The sequence below is a fragment of the Mastigoproctus giganteus genome, chromosome 2 (genome assembly GCF_048544385.1).
Source record: "Mastigoproctus giganteus isolate SK-2022 chromosome 2, ASM4854438v1, whole genome shotgun sequence".
Lineage (NCBI taxonomy): Eukaryota > Metazoa > Arthropoda > Arachnida > Uropygi > Thelyphonidae > Mastigoproctus > Mastigoproctus giganteus.
Genome location: NC_143576.1, coordinates 174,565,536 through 174,585,701, shown reverse-complemented (window position 1 = coordinate 174,585,701; position 20,166 = coordinate 174,565,536). Strand labels below are relative to the sequence as shown.

At 36.6% G+C, this 20,166-nt stretch overlaps 1 protein-coding gene across 3 annotated transcripts in view; it reads left to right on the top strand.

Annotated features, from left to right (window-relative positions):
- The window catches only part of LOC150089761 (eukaryotic translation initiation factor 4B-like), a 310,970-nt gene that overhangs the window by 57,048 nt on the left and 233,756 nt on the right, over positions 1-20,166 (top strand). For all 3 annotated transcript variants that reach the window (XM_090368790.1, XM_090368789.1, XM_090368788.1), the window contains exons 3-5: positions 1,516-1,700; positions 6,500-6,616; positions 13,767-13,812. In XM_090368790.1, coding sequence (XP_090224916.1) covers positions 1,516-1,700; positions 6,500-6,616; positions 13,767-13,812 — 348 coding nt within the window. The remainder of the gene's footprint in view (positions 1-1,515; positions 1,701-6,499; positions 6,617-13,766; positions 13,813-20,166) is intronic.

Genomic DNA, 20,166 nt, shown 5'->3' with positions numbered 1-20,166 from the left:
TTTTGATGTTGTTGCACATGGAAGACTGCTGCACAAATTGGAGCAGTGTGGCATTGGAGGCAAATTGCTGCTATGGATAAAGGGTTGGTTGAGGGGGAGAAGCAGAGAGTGGTGATCAGTGGACAACACTGCTCATTGTGGACTAATGTTATAAGTGGAGTCCCTCAAGGTTCAGTGTTGGGTCCATTATTGTTTTCTGTATTTATAAATAATATTGATGATGGTATATCAAGCTTAATGTCCAAGTTTGCAGATGATACAAAGGTTGGCAGGGTTGTTAAGGACACTACTGATGTTATGCTGCTTCAACAGGATCTGGAAAGGTTGAGCAGATGGGCTGAGAGGTGGCAAATGAAGTTTAACATTGACAAATGTTAAGTACTACATATGGGAAACAGCAACCCCAGAGCAACATATCAACTCTGTGGTACTATACTGACAGTGGTAGAGAATGAAAATTACCTGGGGATAATTGTGCAGGCAGATATGAAGTTCTTTGAGCAGTGCAGACGGGCTGCAAGAGTAGCTCATGGTGTCTTGTCAATTATATACAGAAATTTTTTTAGCAGGGATAAGGAGGTGATTATTCCCTTGTATAAGGCAATGGTCACGCCACACCTTGAGTACTGTATACAGGTCCGGAGGCCTCATTTCAAGAAGGATGTAGAGCTGCTGGAACGAGTACAGTGAAGGGCAACAAGATTCATGAATGGAACAAAGGGTTGCTCTTACGAAGAAAGGATTAAGTTTTGCAAATTATAGTGTCTGGAGACCAGGCACTGGCGAGGCGATCTGATAGAGGTGTATAAAGCTTTCAATGTTTTGACATGCTCAATGCTGATGGGATTCTTTCTCTTGCTCAGAATAATCACCTGAGAGGGCATAAATCCAAATTGAGGAAAGACAAATGTAGGATAGATGTGCGGAAATTTGCCTTTAGCCAGCATGTAATTGGTTGGTGGAACAGACTTCCATCCCTAGTTGTGGAAGTTGTTACGGCTCAGCTGAACAGGTATTTTGAACGAACGGAGGTGTGAAGTGGAAGTGTGTTTTTTTTTTTTTTTTTGTTTGATGCTGCCTAAGCTTTCTTTCTTGCATCATATGCCTCTACTAATGCTAATGCTAATTACTTAGCTTTGCCTTAACTATTAATGAATATCTTTTGTTTATATTTCTATTTGTGATGCTGGTCATTAATGTAACATACTATTACAAAAAAGGGTTAGAAATGTGAAATTCCTAGGTGATGCACTTTCTTTAAACACTGGTGTATATATTATTATCATCCATTCATTGACTATGTTATTCTTACCCTAGAAGAATGCTGTTTGGAGTAGGTCTGTCAAGGGATTAAAAGTCAGTCAAGAAATTAAAAATTAAATAAGGAAAGTCGGTCAAGGGATTAAAAAATGCTAGGTGAATTTTTGACTGGTTCACTATAAAAATTAATGCTGAATGATCTAATTTAATGGCAGATCATTACACCCATTTATTGTGTAATTTTTTCTCTTGCAGAAAGATACACTTCTGATTATAAGAAAGATGAGAAAATTGTACTACCTACTGCTCCGAAAGCAGTTCGTGGGCCAGCCATCGACCTTAGCAAAGTTCCAATCAAACCTCCATATACTGCATTCCTGGGTAATTTACCATATGATGTTGCTGAAGATGATATTATTAGATTCTTCCGAAAGTTAAAGGTAAGCTCTGTATTATTTTTGTAACTTATTAAAAAAAAATGTTTATTTAAGATGATAAATTAGGATTCAGTATCTTTCTCATCATTATCAGATAAATTGAAAGGAATTAAAAAAAGCTTTTGAAGTCCTGAAATATTTCTAATGGAAACTTACAATATCCTAATTTTTTATGTGGTTTTACTTGAGCAGTATAAAAAAGTGGTGCGTGCAGTAGAGGGTTTTATGTGAAACATCCTTGGCTTGGAAGAGGTTAGTGAAATCCAGGCCAGTGGTGTAATTATCCATTTGATTGTAGCCATTTGAATGGCTGCAATCAAATGATAGCATCTACAATCAAATGGCAGCTGTGGGAAGTATGATTGCAACAATACAAGTTACAATAATTTGCCACTGATGGAAGCTGAAGGTGACATCACGTCTGCATCATATTCTTCGTGACCAATCAGATTTGCTTGGTTGAGTTGTTCCCAAGGACGTTTCACTTCAAAAATAAAATATATGTAGAAATAAACATTAAGTAAGTAATGAAGAAAGTAATAAAGGAAAGCAAAGGGGAAAAAAAAAAAAAGAAAATCACTATCAAACACACACATATATAATGACAATGTAATACAAATCTGTGTATACTAAATAAGCTAAAAATAAGATAAAATTTCAAAATAATCATAATTTCTGCATTTCAGTTGGATATTACTAACCAGTATCAGCTCTCCTCATTTCACTGTAATATTAGCTGGGATTATTCTGATGTATAGATGTTAAATATGGAATTGAAATGTATTTTTCACATTTGCATTAAAATATATACATTGATCATTTAATATTTGATAACAACAATGACATTAGGGATCACTAATAGATATTATAACTAAATTCGCATGCACGCACGCCTGAATTTAACTTTTGAACATTGTCCTTTTTTTAAATATTTACTTGACATTAAATGGCTGTATCTTTCTTTTTTTCTATATAATCTGTTTAGTCAAATGTAAAGTGGGCACAGTTAGAAGTTTCTCACTGAAATATAATGTTCATGATGACAGTAGTTATTTTTTTCAAAATGTTTAGAAAACTTTCATAACAAAATTTATATCAGAGCCACATGGATATATCTTGATTTTTCACTCCTGTTCAGTAATAATATTAACTTTTCATAGTAGGAATGACTAAGCTTGGTAATCCAAGACCCACAGCTCACATATTCCATGGCAATTTATGCTCACAGATCAAAGTAGGCCATAAATTACCTACTTTGATTTGTAAAAGTGAGAATGCATTGTGTGACTGTTTCAGGAGAGTGAGCGAAGAGAACAGTTATACGTGGATTTTAGTCTATTCAGTAACACTGCTCTTTATTGAAATAGAAAAAAATTCTTTTTGGAATCATACAGAACTACACACAGATTTCTCAAACAACCTTGTCTGTTTTGTGTTTTGGATTTGTGAACTAAAATTCCAAAAGATTGAATAAAATTAAAATATACTAAAATATGGTGGGAAAAAGAGGGATATCATTTGTTAGGTCCCCCATTTCATCAGGAACTAAAAGGCATTGGCAACCAAAACAACAAGCATTTCAGTAACCTATAAACTTGCCAAAGGGCTAGTTTGAAGAATGTAGTCAGATAATGGAGTGCATGCTGGATTACTGCCACTGATTTCTCTGTTTTCTTCCATTGTTTAAAAAGTGTAACACAGCTCTTCACTTAAGTGACACCTTCTTGGGAGGTAATTGCTTTCCCAGTGATGTGCAACTTATTGAAGCCTTGTTATCCTTGGAACACCAAGGTGGAATCTTGAGCAAGCTGACTAGAATGATTACAAATAGGTGGCACACTTTGTGCTTTTACTCAGCCTGGCTTTAGTGAGTGTTGCAATACCACACATCAAAAAATGTATAGTCCAAAAAATGTATAGGCAGCAGTATATACAATCCTACAACCATTTGTAAAGTTCTTAGTTGAATTCTGCCACCCACATGGTACCATTTCAGAGATGGTTGTTTCCTCATTGATAGGTAGGGATGTTGAGACAATCATATCTGAAAAAGTTTGTCTTTGAGGTGGCACTCAACTGACAATAAGTACAGTTATCCCTGACTATAGTGCTCTATATATTTTTTTTATACTCTTCCCCAAGAGGTGTACTCTCCTGGAACAGTGCTATTCACTCTAAATGCATGCTTTAGAAGGCAGGGGTCATCCTAGTATTTTCTAATGGAATGGGCTAATGCAGTGCTCTGGGAAAATCATTAAGTTCTAATCATCTGCATTAATCCACATTATTCTGATCATAAGTGGGGATGTAGTCTCCTGTTGAGAAGAGTTACCCATTAGATGATGTTTGGGTGCCTGAGAACTTTTTAATGTTCTTTAATCCAGTTTTCCAGACAACTGTAATTCATAGTTCATCGGAAAAGTGAAGCCTTAGTGCATGCTTTCAAAGGTGTGTTCATTGATTTTGCTTTTAAAAACTGACTTTTAACTGATACTGTAATTAATGGAAAAATGGCTGGATTGCCAACCAAACTGGAAATGATGCAGAGCACTTCCAATTTATGACAAGGAGAAACTTTGAACGTGTCTGCTCTTATTTTCCCAAAGGGTGGTTTTGTTTTGTGCCAATTTTGTGCAATAAGGAAAAAATTTATCAAAGTTATCGTGTGTACCATTTCTTGTATAGACTTCATACATTCTTCCACCTGGATATTATGAGAAAGGACATCCCTTCTCAGGAGTTCTAATTAACTGAAGTTTATTGAAGTGTTTATAAAACTCTTTAAGAACTTTGTATTCTTGACAGTGAGTTGTTTAGCTGCGCACTGCATAGTTAGCTACACGATGCAATGCTGTATTCAGTTGAGTTGAGTTTAGTTTTGTTTTACAATAACTTCTGGTTTGCTTTGTTTATGAGCATTTTGTGTCTGCTAATTGATTTTTGTTTGCTGTGCAGGTAATTTCAACTTCTCTTTTTTTTCTTTTTTTTTGGCCTCAAATCAATTGAGTGAGCCAGCAAGTGCTAATAATGTGAAGAAGGTTAAAAGTCATCAGAAAAACTTGTTGTTATAAACTAAATTGGGCATTCTAAAAAGACCATTCAAAAGAGCACCAGACTGACCTATACAAAATGTTCGTTTTACTGGGGTCCACCATAAAAACCATAATGAAGAATAAGGAAAAACGCTTGGAATGCAACAGGGTAGCAGTGAAAATGAAAGGGCACTGAAATTAAATTCATCTAGACATTCAATCATAATTGAATGAATAGATTGATAAATTTGTGTATAGAGGACAGTACACAGCATAAAATGCCCTTAAATTCTAAGATAATCCAAGAGAAGACAGTTTTTATGATGATTTGAAAGTAAATTTGTCAGAAGGCTCCAATTCTAGTAATTCCTGACTATATTCTAGCTCTTGCCCCACATTTCACTGAGGGATCTGAAAGTTAAAAGTATTGAAAGCTGCTGTTGTAAATAATGTAATTACAGTATATAAAATTCCATAATTTTAAGGTAAGTTTTCTTGCACTTTCTTAAAAATTTATATTTAAAGTTTATATTTAAAGGTTTTAATATTTCTGGTACATTTATTATTGTTATATAGAGAAATGCTGCCTTAAAATCTGGCCCATGTGGACCAGAAAACTAGTCAGGCCAACCATTTAAAATTATATACATTCCTATGGTCAAATCTCCCCCACTTAACACAGTTTCACATAGAACTCTGTTTTTATAGCCCCAGTTTGATATAGGCATTCCTTAAGCAGGGGATGTCTGGAACAATTTGGCTTTTTAAAACTTATTTTATCTCTCCCTCCCTCCCTCCCTCTCTCTCTCTCTCTCTCTCCCTCCCTCCCTCCCTCCCTCCCTCCCTCTCTCTCTCTCTCTCTCTCTCTCTCTCTCTCTCTAGATGATGCAGCTCAAAGAGGTTCCAAAACATTATAAAATTTAGGGCACGATTAACTGGTTATTTGGAATTTATTTTGTAGTAATTGGACTACACACTTAGAAACAAGTAAACTCTAATTTTGTCTGTTTAAGAATAGTACAGTTCTACAAGACACAATTATCCATTAGTCTTCAATATTTATGCCTCCATTTGTTACACGTATAGAAAAAATAATGTCACTTAAGATTTTTCCAGAACAATATCATTGAGGAGAAACTAATATTCAGCTTCTCTCTCTCTGTCTCTAATTCCTGTTGGACATGAAAGAATTAGCAACATCATATCCAGTTCTATGCAAGCATGTTTGCTGACTTGAATGCTTATTAAGAAATACTCATCTGAGCTTGTTCACAAACAGATCAGTAATTTTGTTTTATTTAAACTTTTACCTCAGTTGATCATTTCAGAATCTTTGCTTGAAATCATTTTGCTTTGTTTGATATATACAGTAGTTTTTGTATAATATATAATTATAACAATAATAATAAATAGTTTTAATTTAACTGAAAATTTCACTTCTTTCCTTCTTACAGTTCCTACCATTTTGTTCTCTCTTTTAGTGCTTTCTGTATGGTTTACTTTGCACATCCTTTACTGTCTCAGACCTCTTAAATTCTTCTCAGCATTTTTGGCTTGTGTCATGGGTTATTTTTCTATTCTTTTTACAGTGCATTATGTTACTTTCATTTTGTTTTGGATTAATTTTGTGTGAATATTTATCTTAACCTCTTTTCTTTTGTTAACTTCAAAAAGACACACCAAATATTATTGTGGATACTCTTAATTACTCTTTTAATAGACTGCCATTTGAATATCATTGTTTCATTTGAGGAACAACTTGTGTTGCAGGTATCCAATGTACGTCTTCCACGAGAAGGTGGAGAAAGAGGACGAATTAGAGGTTTTGGCTATGCTGAATTTGAAGATAGACAGTCTCTAATAGAAGCATTATCATTAGATAATGAGGTAAATCATAAAATTTTGATTTCAGAACCATTGCATTGCACCAATGTACTATATAATTATAAAATTATATGATACTTTAAGACATTTGATCCGTTTTATCTTTAATGAGTTGTCATTGAAACTTATAATATTTATGATTGACTTATTTGTTGATTTTTCTAAGGCTGCCTTAAAAGGTTGTGTTGAAAAGCAAATATAATATTTACAGACATTTAAATATTGCATTTTTCAAAATAATGACCTTTACTATTTGCACATTTTTTCTATTTGTTATATAATTACAAAAAAGCTTCTTTGAAGTCTTCCTTGAATATATCTGTTATAGCCACCATACTTTTGACTTGAGCAGAAAATAATTGTCCCTTTAGCGATTTCTTTACTTCGAAAAAAATATAAAATCATGTGGTGCAAGGATCAGTTCATCTGGTATAAACTAGTTACAGAGTGTTTGGAAAAGTATTCAGAAATTATTGTTTTATGATAAGCAGGGTCATGCAGTAGTTTTGCATTTTTCCTTGCTCATAAATCAGATCCCTTCTAATTGTGTCTCTCAAGCACTTAATGATTTCTAAGTACATAGTCTTACTAACACTGTGATCTCCTGTTATAAATTCATAATGAATTATACCTCTATAGTAAAAAAATAATTTTTACATAACTTTACCTTTAGACCTGTGAATCCAATTTTTTTTCCTTCTTGAGAGACATGGGACACTTCTAATTCAGGTGAGTGATATTTTATCATTTGGTCCTAAAATTAACAGTGAAATTGTGAACTATGTTCACAACAAATTTAACAAGTTCAACCCTAGTTTCCATCATATCTGCTATTATAAACTTGAGAAAAAGAAGTTACATGATTGTTTATTGTTTAAAATGTCATATACGATGGCTTGGCTATCATATATTCCAACTTGAGAGGCTGTGGTGTCATTTCTTATTGAAATCTTACTGAAATCCCAGGGAAGAGATCAAAATGGATGTTTTTAAGTTTCTTAGCGTAATTTTTCAGCTTTCAAAATTTAACAAATTCTTATGTTAATTACTTATAATGAAGTGTTTTACATAGTTTATCTGTCATTTATTTATATTATTTATTTGTTAATATGCAAGGTCTCTTACATGTCGCATTATCCCAAATACTATTGCGTCCATCTTTGAATTGCATGTATCATTCACACCTCATTAGCACAAATAGTGGCATTTGATGCAAGAAAGCAAGCTTATACTGCATCAGCAAAAAAATAAAATAAAAAAAAAAATAAAGGAAAAATCCACTTCCCATTCACCTCTCCATCCACTCCAAAGGGTTGTCCAGTTCTTCCTTGAATTTATTTAAGCTATCAACTTTCACAACAACAGATGGAAGTTTATTCCAGCAATAAACCACTCTCTGACTAAAGGCAAATTTCTGCACATCTATTCTGCAACTTTCCTCAATTTGAATTTATGCCCATCCCCTCAAGTACATACTCTGAGCAAGAGGAAGAATTCCATTAGAATTGAACTTACACAAACCATTTAAAGCCTTAAACACCTCACTCAGATCACTTCGCAGGTGCCTGGTCTCCACACACTTCATTTTGCCTTTCTTGGTAAGGGTAACCATTTGTTACACTCCCAATTTTCTCATTATCCTTCTCTGTACCCATTCCAACAGCTCTACATCCTTCCTAAAATGAGACGTCCAGACTTATATGCATTGCTCAAGGTGTGGCCTGGCCTGGCCATTGCCTTATACAAAGGGATAATAACCTCCTTATCACTACTAGCACAGTTCCTGTATATCATTGACAATACCTCATTAGCTGTTCTGGTAGCCTGTCTGCACAGCTCTGAAAATTCAAGTGTTTGCATTTGAGGTGAGCGGACCCGCTTAGGCAGGGCTGTTCAGTTTAGTGGATTGGATTACTGTTGATTATTGCTTTTAAATATTTTAAAGTTAATTTTCATTGATATTTAGCTAATTTTATAATGGTAATTACGAGATTTGCCTTAAACACATCACAGGGTATCGTGACTCACACGGAAATAGCCGAAGGCGATTTACATGTGAGTCATGATTTAATCCGTTGCAGAATCTGTGGAATGTTTTCCAAGGTCGACCTGGTGACTAATCATAGCTCACCTGGGGATACTTTTCTTTGTGATCGATGTAAGGAATGCACTGATCTTAAATTACAATTTGGTGCACTGATGGAACAATTTGAGTCACTGAAAAAAACGGGTGCTTGTTCTCGAGAATAATGCATCTGGGAACTCGTCAGGGACTCAAGACTCCAGCAATCTACCAAGTGATGCACTCCCGATTCGAGCCTCAAAATAGAAAAACCAAGTGCAAACTACTCTGATTCAAAAGGACTTTGTTTTATTAGGAGACTCTATTGCCAGGGAAAGGGGGAATATTTTTTGTAATAAGGATAGGTGGAGTAGAACCAGGGTATGTCTGCCAGGAACAACTATTAATGATGTCACCAAGAGATTGTCAGATTTTAAGGGAGGTAAAGAGAATATTATTATTCATGTGGGGACTAATGACATTAAACGTAAACGATCTGATGATTTGTTGAAAAAAATACAGGACCATGCTGGGGAAATGCCACGAGCTAGGCCACAATGTGCAATCTGCAATTCTGCCCAGACACGATAGGAAGGATTATATGTTAAAAGCCTTGTGGATTAACTCAAGACTTGAAGGACTCTGCAAGGTTTTTGGGGGGAAATTTCTGTCAGCTTGGCCCACACTTGTAAGTAGAAGGAATTTGTTTTGTAGAGACGGGATACACTTAAACAAAGGTGGTGCAAACGTTTTTGCCAGTATTATTGAGGATACCTTAAAGGTTCAGGGAAACTGCTAGTTAGGGGGGGAATGTGGGTAATACTGACGTGTTTATCTGATAATATTGGTCAAAGTAATTCTTGCACATACCTCAAGAGTTCTTATCTGTTTCCCCAACTGGACATATTATCTAGATGTTCTGGGGGCAGAAACGTTTCAAGTGAACGGGTAGCTAATGCCAGGAAAGAGAGCCTAAAAAACTTCAAGGGTTGTTAAATATACAAGAACAGTAAGTCTTAATTGTTTATATAGTAATTTTAGAAGTGTCGTCAATAAAATGAGCGAATTTGAACTGCTGGTTAAAACAAGTAATGCGGACATAATAGGGCTTACGGAAACGTGGTGCCACCCGGAAATAGGAGATGATGAGTTTCAGTATGGCTTGTATAATGTATTTAGGAAGGATAGGGCAGATAGAAGGGGTGGTGGGGTAAAAAGCAGCCTGTGTGCGATGATAGCTTTCCCGGATTCTTCACGTGCTAGTATAGAATCTGTATGGTGTGAGATAGTTGGAAACAAAGGTATAATGCGAGTAGGAGTAATCTACAGACCAGGTGATTGTGAAGATTATGACGAAAGTTTCTACATGCAAATGGAGGCAAGTAAGCATCAATGTCTTATTATGGGTGATCTCAATTTGCCTCTAATTGATTGGAGAAAATGGGAAGGAAACTCAACATGGGGGACAAAATTTTTAAATCAACTAGATGACTATTATTTGTATCAGCATGTCAGGGAAAGTACTAGAGAAAAGAATATCCTAGACCTCATCATCACCCATGAATCAGATGACATAACAGGGCTGAGAGTAGAGGAACCAGTAGCAGGAAGTGATCACGGAGTTCTACGGTTGATGATGTAGAGAGAGGTAGCAGTAGTAAAAGGCAAAGGAATGGTTTATAATTTCAGAAAAGGAAATTATGATTCCTTAAGGTGCTACATGGCCTCTATTAACTGAGTAGTATGAATGCCTTGAATGCGTATTTACCATTAAAAAATATTCCGCGAGGAGGGTTCCAAGTTGGATGAACAGTGAAGTTGCCACATTACTTGAGCAGAAAAAGGTAGCATGGAAAAGTTACAGAGCAATAAAAAGTACTGAAGCCTATAACAGCTACAAGATTATCTGTAATAGAGCCACAGAAAAGGTTAGCCAGGCAAAGGCAGTTTATGAGAAATTGCTAGCAAACAGAGCAAAGGGGGGGTAAGGAATTCTTCACATATATAAACGCTAAGAAGAGCAGGACAAACCAGATCGGACCTTTATGTAAGGGAAAGAGGATGATATTAAATACACCAGCTGCCGTTGCAGATGAACTTAACAGTTATTTTGCATCGATATTTACAGATAAAAAACCTTTTATGGCAATGGGAAATTCTGGGAGCGAAGTTGAAAAATATGTAATTAATGATATTGAAATTTCACAAGATTATTTAATTAAAAAAACTTTCGAGTCTACAGGCCAGTAAGGCTCCTGGAGTTGATGGAATATACCCTATAATCTTAAGGGAGGCGGCAAGTGAGTGCTCAAAGTTCAAAGTTCAAAGTTAGTTTGTTATTTTGGAGCATTAGCAACTAAGGCCATATTGCTCCGGGAATATGCGGTGGTCATTCCCTTGACCTTTCCGCATCCTCCGTATTTGATGGTGACAGGCTCGAACCCCGGTCTAATCAAGAAGCGTGTGCTATGCACTCCTGCTCCTTCCCATCTGGCTACGGAGGCGCCCGCAAGTGAGTGCATTGAACCATTGAGGCTAATTATGTGAGCATCACTTGAATCTGGGGAGATTCCATTGGATTGGAAAAGTGCCGATGGATCTCCCATACATAAGGGTGGTTCTTAGAGTGAAGTGGGAAATTATCGACCTGTCAGTCTGACTTCGGTGGTAGGGAAAATCATGGAGGCAATGATCAAGGGTAAAATTCAGGATCATTTGGATAGAATTGAAATTCTCAAGGATACTCAGCATGGTTTTGTAAAGGGAAAATCATATTTAACAAATCTGGTTTGCTATTTTGAAAGGGTCACTCATGAGCTGGATTTAGGGAATAATTTCAACATTGTTTATTTAGATTTCAGCAAAGCTTTTGACTCAGTCCCACATGAGTGGTTGCTTTATAAGCTGGAACAGGAATCACTGGGAAAATCCTTAGATGGCTATCAGGAAGGCTTCAGGGCAGGAGGCATAGGGTTGTGATAAATGGCTATTCTTCAGATTGGGTTGATGTAAGAAGTGGGGTTCCCCAAGGATCAGTATTAGACCACCGTTGTTTTTAATTTTCATAAACAACATCGATGAACGGATAGAGGGCGTGATGTCTAAATTTGCAGATGACGTTAAAATTGGTAGAGTAGTTAATGATCACTGTCAAGCTGAGTTTCTTCAGAGAAACCTAGAGAGACTTCAGGAATGGTCAGAAAAATGGAAGCTATGCTTTAATCCAACAAAGTGTAAGGTATTACACCTGGAAAACAGTAATCCCAAAATAATTTATTCACTTGGTGGAGTTCAACTAAACCCAGTACTCCGCCTGTGGTCTAGCAAGAAAGGTTGGATGACTGGGGAAATATTCACTGATATTTTTGTTGAAGCTTACCATGATGCTTTCAAAAATTATTGCAAGAAGAACTTAGGTTTTTTTTAAAATTCTAATAATTCTTGATAACGCACCAATCCATCCTCAGACAGTTGCTGAACTCTCTCCGAATATCAAATTCATCTTTTTACCTCTGAACACAACCTCTCTACTACAGCACCTTGACCAGGGTGTGATAGCAGCATTTAAGGCTTACAATTTAATGTGAACATTCAAGATGTTAATTGCTGCTACTGAAGGTGACAAGGCACAAACTGTTATAGAATTTTGGAAAAGATTTAACATCAAAGTTGCCATTGATATGATTGTAGAAGTCTGGAATGATGATAAAAAAGACTGCATGAATCGTGTTTGGCGGAAACTTATCCCTCATTTAATTCGCAATTTTGAAGGCTTTGAACCTTCAGAGCAACTAAAACAAATCAGAGCAGGTTGTGTTGCTCTTGCAAAAGAAGTTGATTTCGAGGAAGTAGAAAATGAAGATGTAGAAGAGCTCCTAGAGTCTCACAATGGGGATCTATCTACTGAAGGCTTGCAACAACTTGTTGCAGCCAGTCAAGTGAAAAGTCAAGATGAGAATGATAATGAAGTCCAGCAGGCTGCCTCACGAGAACTTAAAACAGCAGAGTTACAGCTGCTTTAGGTGGAATTGGAAAGCACTTACAGTGGATTGAAGATAATGATTGTAATGCTGAATGTAGTAGGATAGTGCTTGGTGACATTCAGTTCCATTTGGAACCATAAAGGCAGCTCCTGTATGAAAGAAGGAGGCAGGAAAAGCTAGATAGCTATTTTAACTATAACAACATTTCGTCCTAAGAATGATAACCCTCCTTCTACCTCTTTGCTATAACTCACCAACTCATCATTAATAAATTCAGCCCTTCACCACACCCACTTAAAACAAACAAACTTCATATCTTGTCAAGGTAAGGTTTTTTTTTTTTTTTTTTATGTGAACCCCAAACACGAGAGGTTTTAGAACCTATAGTACTTAGTACCGTGCTTGGGTTGGAGATTGAGAAGACGAAAGAAGATATTTGTTGACATTGAACTTGAACTTCTGTAGATTGTAATTTTCAGGAAATACGTATGAAGGAAGGTTGTTCCAGAAAACGGCAGTTGAATGAATAAATGAGGAAGATGAAAAGTTGGTTCTGTGAGTTTGAAGTTGGACAGTAAATGGATGTTGGCTGGTGGCGGCACGTGTTCGGTCTGTTCTGAAAGAGAGAGCGGGAATTATAGAAGCCAATTCAGAAGAACAGTGTCCATGGAAGGTGTTATGTTTACTGTAATATTTATATATCTATTAGAAATTTAAGACGTTTAAACCGATTTTAGCAATTTTATTGTGTTTTTTTTTTTTTGTTTTTTTGTTTTACTTATCAGACTGAACATTTTTTTTTTTTTACTGCTCTGCCCCTATCCCTATTTTTTCCATAAGGCCTGTTGTTTTTAATTCATGAAATACCATAATGCGGAGATTTTTAGGAACTATGTTATAGCAGAACTAACTGTATTCTATCTGGGGGAGCACTTTTTTTTATAATCATCGCATATTTTTCTTCTTTTGTTAATCGAGGATTCTCTGCTCTTTGACATTGAATAAGTTGTTTAGACAAAACAAAAGCATCTTTTGAAGTTTGTTAATCTGTTTCTTTGTATATTTGCTAATTAATATATTGATCGAATTGGATTTTTTTAAATTTCAGACTCTGAAAAATAGAACAATCAAAGTTAGTTTAGCAGGGGAACATGGTAAGATAATTTCCTTTACTTAAAAGAAAACTAAAAGTTCTAAGTGTTATATAAAAACTGGTATATTCTTATAACATTTTTATTGTGTGCTTCATTCTCTGCTTCATTTCATAATTAAAGTTTAATAAGATATTTATGTTAGATAAACAAAAAAAAAAAAAAAAAAAAATGCACCATTTCTGATAAATACTCTTCATTAGTATGATGCAAGAAATCATTTATACAGTACAACAGCAACGTTTCTGTACTTGTGTAATAAAGATAACTAAACCTAGATATAGCTGCTCTAGAAGTACTCTGCTTAACAGTAATGCACCTTTGCCACTTTGTTACAATTTCTGTTAGAAGTTTTGGAAAAATTCCATCAGCATTGAGTTTGCTCAAGCCATTAAGTCCTTAAACACCTCAGTCAGATCACCTTGCAGGTGCCTAGTCTCCAGACACTGCAATTTGCAGAAATGAAGCCTTTCTTGGTAAGAGCACCCCTTTGTTCCCTTCACCAATCTCTCCCTTCTCTGTACCTGTTCCAGTAGATCTACATCTTTCCTAAAATGAGGTCTCCAGACCTGTATGCCGTACTCAAGATGTAGCCTGACCTTTGCCTTATACAATGGGATAATCACTTCCTTATCCTGGCTAGTGAAATTCTTGTATATCATTAAGAAAAACCCATGATGCTGTCCTGGCAGCCTGTTTGCACTGTTCAGAGAACTTCATGTGTGGCTCCACAATTACCCCCAGGTCCTTTACATATCCCACTATAATGAGTACCACACAGTTGGCTTGACTTGGCGCATTATAGCCTTAGATGCTAATGCGCCATAAAACTCTAAAACAAACAAACAAACAAACCACACAATTGGCACATTACTCTGGGATGACTGCTACCCATATAGTACCTTGCATTTGTAAAAGTCAAATTGCCATTTCTCAGCCCATGTGCCTAATTTTTCTAGGTCCTGTTGCAGCAACTACCTTCATTACTGTCATTTTTTTTTAACCACCCTGCTAACCTTTGTATCATCTGCTGACATAAGTCTGATATAACCTCATCATCATTAATAAATTCAGAAAACAACAATGGACCCAGCAACAACCCCTGTGGACTCTCCTAATAACATTAGTCCATGAAGAGCAGTGTCCATTGATAACCACTTTCTGTCTTCTCCCATTCAATCATCCCTTTATCCATAGCAATAACTTTCCCTTAATGCCCCACTACTCCAATTTGTACAGCAGTCTTTAATGTGCAACAGTATCAAAAGCTTTCCTGAAATCCAAGTATATATATCAAAATTATATTTTGCATCCAGTTCTTTTGTGACTGCATCATAGTATCCAATCAAATTGGTCAGACAAGATCTCCCCTTAACAAATTGCTGTGAAAATGAAGCCTTGACTGAAGTATAACTGCACTCTAGATGGTCCTGTATTACTTCTTTAACCAGTGACTCATCATTTTCCCTACAACAGAATGTAAGCTAACAGGTCAGTACTTCCTCATCATCATGCTTTGATTCCCCTTTGTGGACTGGGGATATATTTGCTCATCTCCAGTCCACAGGAACCTCTCCCGAATCCAGATATGCTCATATTATGGCTAAGAGTTTGCTTACCTCCTTTGCTGTCTTAATAGAATTGGTGGCTTGACCAGTACTTCAAATTCATCAAATTTACTGGTGTAGTGTGTAGAGCATCTTCATTACATCAGTAACCTCTTCTTTGCTACAGAAGTGACAGATCATAAACATTTCATATTTGGGAAAATTTTTAAAAAAAGCAATGTAAATTGGGGTGGGGATGCTGTCACAAGAATTGTGTTTTGCTTGCCCTTGTTGCTTGAGAAATGAGCAACATGCTGGTGTTTTTTTTTTTTTTTTTGCAATGACTTCCAGTCATTCACTGTTCCCCATTTCGACACTCTTGCTGAATTGCTTTCCACTACCACTAAGTATCATTTCTTGTTCACAGTGGCATCTTTAGAAATGAATTTATAATGCACAGTATCATGATGGTTAAAAAAGCACTTCTAATATCACTTTCCCTTTCAACCTAGCTTGCCAATTGTTTTTTTTTTTTTTTTTTTTCTTTCATTGTGGCAAAGATGATGATATTCAAGTTGATGATTCACACTTTGTGGGTCATAGGCAAAACACAAACACAATGTCTTATTCAGGATCGTGAAAGACACTGGAAACAATGGGTCATTATCATATGCCATTATGATATAAGCATATTATGATCAATGCAATAAGTGCAAATTTTCATGCTCTTATTGCATTGATCTTCAGTAAGCATTCAAGGCATCATATTCTAGCAACCTGATGCGTGTGCAAATCATCACTTAAAATTTGACAACTTCCATGTGAAATGTTTAAAGTTTCTGCAAATTTATCAGCAGCCACAAAGAGGTTCTGATGTACAAGTTATCCTGATATTTCAGTTTTTTCAGATGTACTAGCTATTTAATGTCTTCCAGCACAGTCATTCTTTACTAAACTTGCCTCTTTCCTCTTTATTATCTGATGCCATCCAAACATGGTGGTATAAGATGGAGAATCCTCTCTGTAAACCTGACACATCACTTCCAGTGTTTCAAAAGTGTCCCCGAGCATTGGAAAAAGTTGATATTTGCACAATTTTCCAAATTTGACATTTTTCACTCTCTCGGGTTTCTGTATCATTATTTCTCAGAGAAATCATGATACAATAAGCACTTTGATCTCATCTGCCTTGTTTTTTTTTGTTTTTTTTGAGGTGACAACTGTTAAATACACGGAGAAACATAATGTGTTGAATGATGTGAACTTTGTATGTGTAGATGCTGGGTCATTTCAAAATAGTAAATGATGCTGCTTTTATTGAACATACTTCACAGCCAGCCCAGGAATTTCTTGACTGTACTATGTGTTATGGCTAATTTGTGACACTGTATACTGAATAGCATTAGCATTAGTAGAGGCATATGATGCAAGAAAGCAAGCTTATGCAGCATTAGTCAAAAAAAAAAAAAAAAAAAAACACTTCCATTTCATTTCACCCCTCCGTTCATTCGAAATACCTGTCCAGCTGAGCCTTAATTTTATTTATGCTATCAACTTCCACAACAAGTGATGGAAGTCTGTTCCACCAACCAACTACCTGCTGGCTAAAGCCAAATTTCTGCACATCTATCCTACTTCTGTCTTTCCTCAATCTGAATTTATGCCCTCTCAGATGATTATTCTGAGCAAGAGGAAGAATCCCATTGGCATTGAGCATGCTCAAACCATTCAAGGCTTTATACACCTCTATCAGATCACCTCGCCAGCTCCTCGACGTGAGCACCTGTACGTGGTGAGGGGGACCTCCCAGTGACTCTGCTGGAATTCCAGGTTAGCATCACTGGGATCTAACGCCCATACCTTGGTTCCAGGGTTACATCTTTGGAATCCGGCGTGTGCAGCCGTGCGCCGCGACCCGTGGAATTCGGAAAGGGAGATCCTGGTGGTTGAGGGGCCCAGCCTTAATACACCACTTTGGCCCCTGCTTCGACAAGACGGGTGGTCCCGGACCGGCTCGACAGGGATCAATCGGCGGGTTGTTCTTACTGCTAGGGTCAACTGCGTTCCAATAAGTCTCCCTCCCTTTGGTCCTGGGACGGGATCAAGGCTTATTGGAAACATGGGTATGGTGCCTCTAAGCTAACTTGGCATCCCACCCGTGAACTAGCAGGTACTGCGTAACCTGCTAGTTCACGGGTGGGCGTCCCCTCGTAGGGCTCCGTGGTGGGTGAGGTACTTAGGGCATCCGAAATTTTTATTTTACTCCTATGAGTATTATAAATTCAAATTCTTCTGGGCCCCCAACAAGGCCCCAACCTATTCGAGATGATGACGCAGATAACACCTCTGCAAAAAGAGCCAGGACTGAGGATACACCACCACCATCAGTGACAGTTGACCCATCGATATCAAGTGGACCAATCTGATTCATCCCCTTCCTTCTAGAGTTTACATAAGTAAAGAACTCTTTGCTGTTCTTCTTTGCATCCCTTGCCAAAAATTTCTTGTAATCTGCCTTCTCCTGCCTAACCTACTTTATAACTTGGTTGCAGACCAGCTTGTATCTGTCATAGGCTTCTGTGTCACCTGTTAATTTATATGTATCCCGTGCATTTTTCTTCTCTGCCATATGTCTCTTTAGTTCATCTGACATCCATTTAGGCCTAAACTTTGAACCATATTTCTTACTTAGTATGTAAAGCCTAGTAGCTTCCTTGATAAGTTCTTTGAATGCTTCCCATTTTGAATTTGCTGTTGGTAACATCATCAGTTGGTCCCACTGTATAGAATTTAAATACTGTCTCAGACCATCGTAGTCGCCTTTACGAAAGCAAAAACCCTTCCCTTTACCCCTGATGGTAGTTACCGCTTTGAGTAAATCCCACTTCAGCACAGTGATTACTGCCACCTAGTGATTCCTTTATCCCCAGATTCTTATTGCATGAAGAATCACTACTGATAATCAGATCAAGAGTATTACTCCCTCTAGTTGCCTCCCGAACATGCTGATGTAGAAAACAATCATCCAATAAATCCACAAAAGCCTTACTAGTGTGTGAGTGACCAACCCACAAATTCCAATCAATATCTGGGAAATTAAAATCTGTCATTACAAGACTCTCTGATTTACTGGCCCACTGTATTTCCCTATACAGTTTCTTATTATACTCATCAGAGTCATTGGGCCTATAGCACACTCCTATTCTCAATTTTGATCTCCCAGTGCTTATGTCACACCAAGCTGATTCGACACTGCACTGTCCAGCGGTGTCGACTGGCTTCACTTCCTTGGATTTTATGTGTTTCTTAACTAATAGCATAACCCCTCCTCCCTTTCTATCCTTTCTGTAGATATTGTACTCCCCTAATTCCAGTTCTGCATTCCTTATATCTGTGTGACACCACGTCTCTGATATCCCAACAATATCCGCCTTTGATGCTTTGAGCAGTACCTCAAATTTATCAAATTTATTTGCCAAACTTCTAGCATTGGTGTACACGCAAGTATACATGCACCTGTTCCTATTCTTATTGATATTGAAATCAATAAGAATAGGAACAGGTGCATGTATACTTGGTCTAAAGGTATTTGGTCTAAATGTTTACTTGTACCGCAATGACTCCTAGCAGTCTCTGAAATATTCTGCATCTTGTTTTCCAGGCTGCTGCTCATTCCAATAGAAGCAGTGCAAGAATCACTTTCACCTCTGCCAGTGGCTACTGTCAATCAATTAGTCCTTGTATCCCCCCAAGCTAGCAATTTTCTGACACACCTAACACTGCCTCGATAGCATCAGCAAATATTCTTGCACCCTTTCTATTTAAGTGTATCCCCTCCCTGTAGAAGCAGTCTCTCCTGTTAACAAGTACAGACCAGGCTGAAAAAAATTCTATCCCTTGAGCCTTGCACAGTGGGATTTAAAGAATGTGGGATCTAAAACCATTTTGCAGTTTACATATATGATAATGATTGGAATAGCATTAGTAGAGACATGATACAAGAAAGTAATCTTATACAGCATCAGCCACAAAAAAAAAAAAAAAAAAAAAAAAACCTTTCCCTTTTACTCATCCAATACTTGTTAATAAAGGAATTTTGCATGTATTTATTTGTATTAATGCATGCAGTTGTGAATGCTGTGTGTGTGTGTGTGTGTGTGTGTGTGTGTGTGTGTGTGTGTGTGTGTGTGTGTGTGTGTGTGTGTGTGTGTGTGTGTGTGTGTGTGATAATATCCATTTATATAGACTAAAATAAATATAAAGCATTGCACATACCATCTTTTAAAGAAGCCATAGAATTCCAGTGGTTTATGGAAGAACAAAGTATTTTGATGGCCCAGACAATATGATTTGCCTCTTTTGGTTACCTGTTTATTCTTAAATTGCACAGAAAATATTAAATATTTTCTGTGCAACTGAATTGAATGACAGTATCATGAATTAAAAAAATTGTTACTATATTCAGAGAAGCTTCATGTAGGCAAAAAATCAAGAGAGAGAGAGAGCTTACTCATGCTGTATACAAGGATTTTGGGAATGCTCCCTAGTTTTTGATATACATTTGATTTAATTTGGATATAAATATACACATAAAAATTAAGTAACTTGTTGATGCAAAATAATGATAAATAATGATAAGAGAATAAAAAAAATAAAAAGTAATAGAAAAATAAAAATATTTCTTTGTCTTTCTTCTACCCAAACCCGATGGACTATAGCTAAATTATAGCTATATTACTTCTCCCTTCACCATTTTTTTTTTTTTTTTTTTTTTTTTTCTTCTCTACACATAGCTGGATGGTCAAGCATA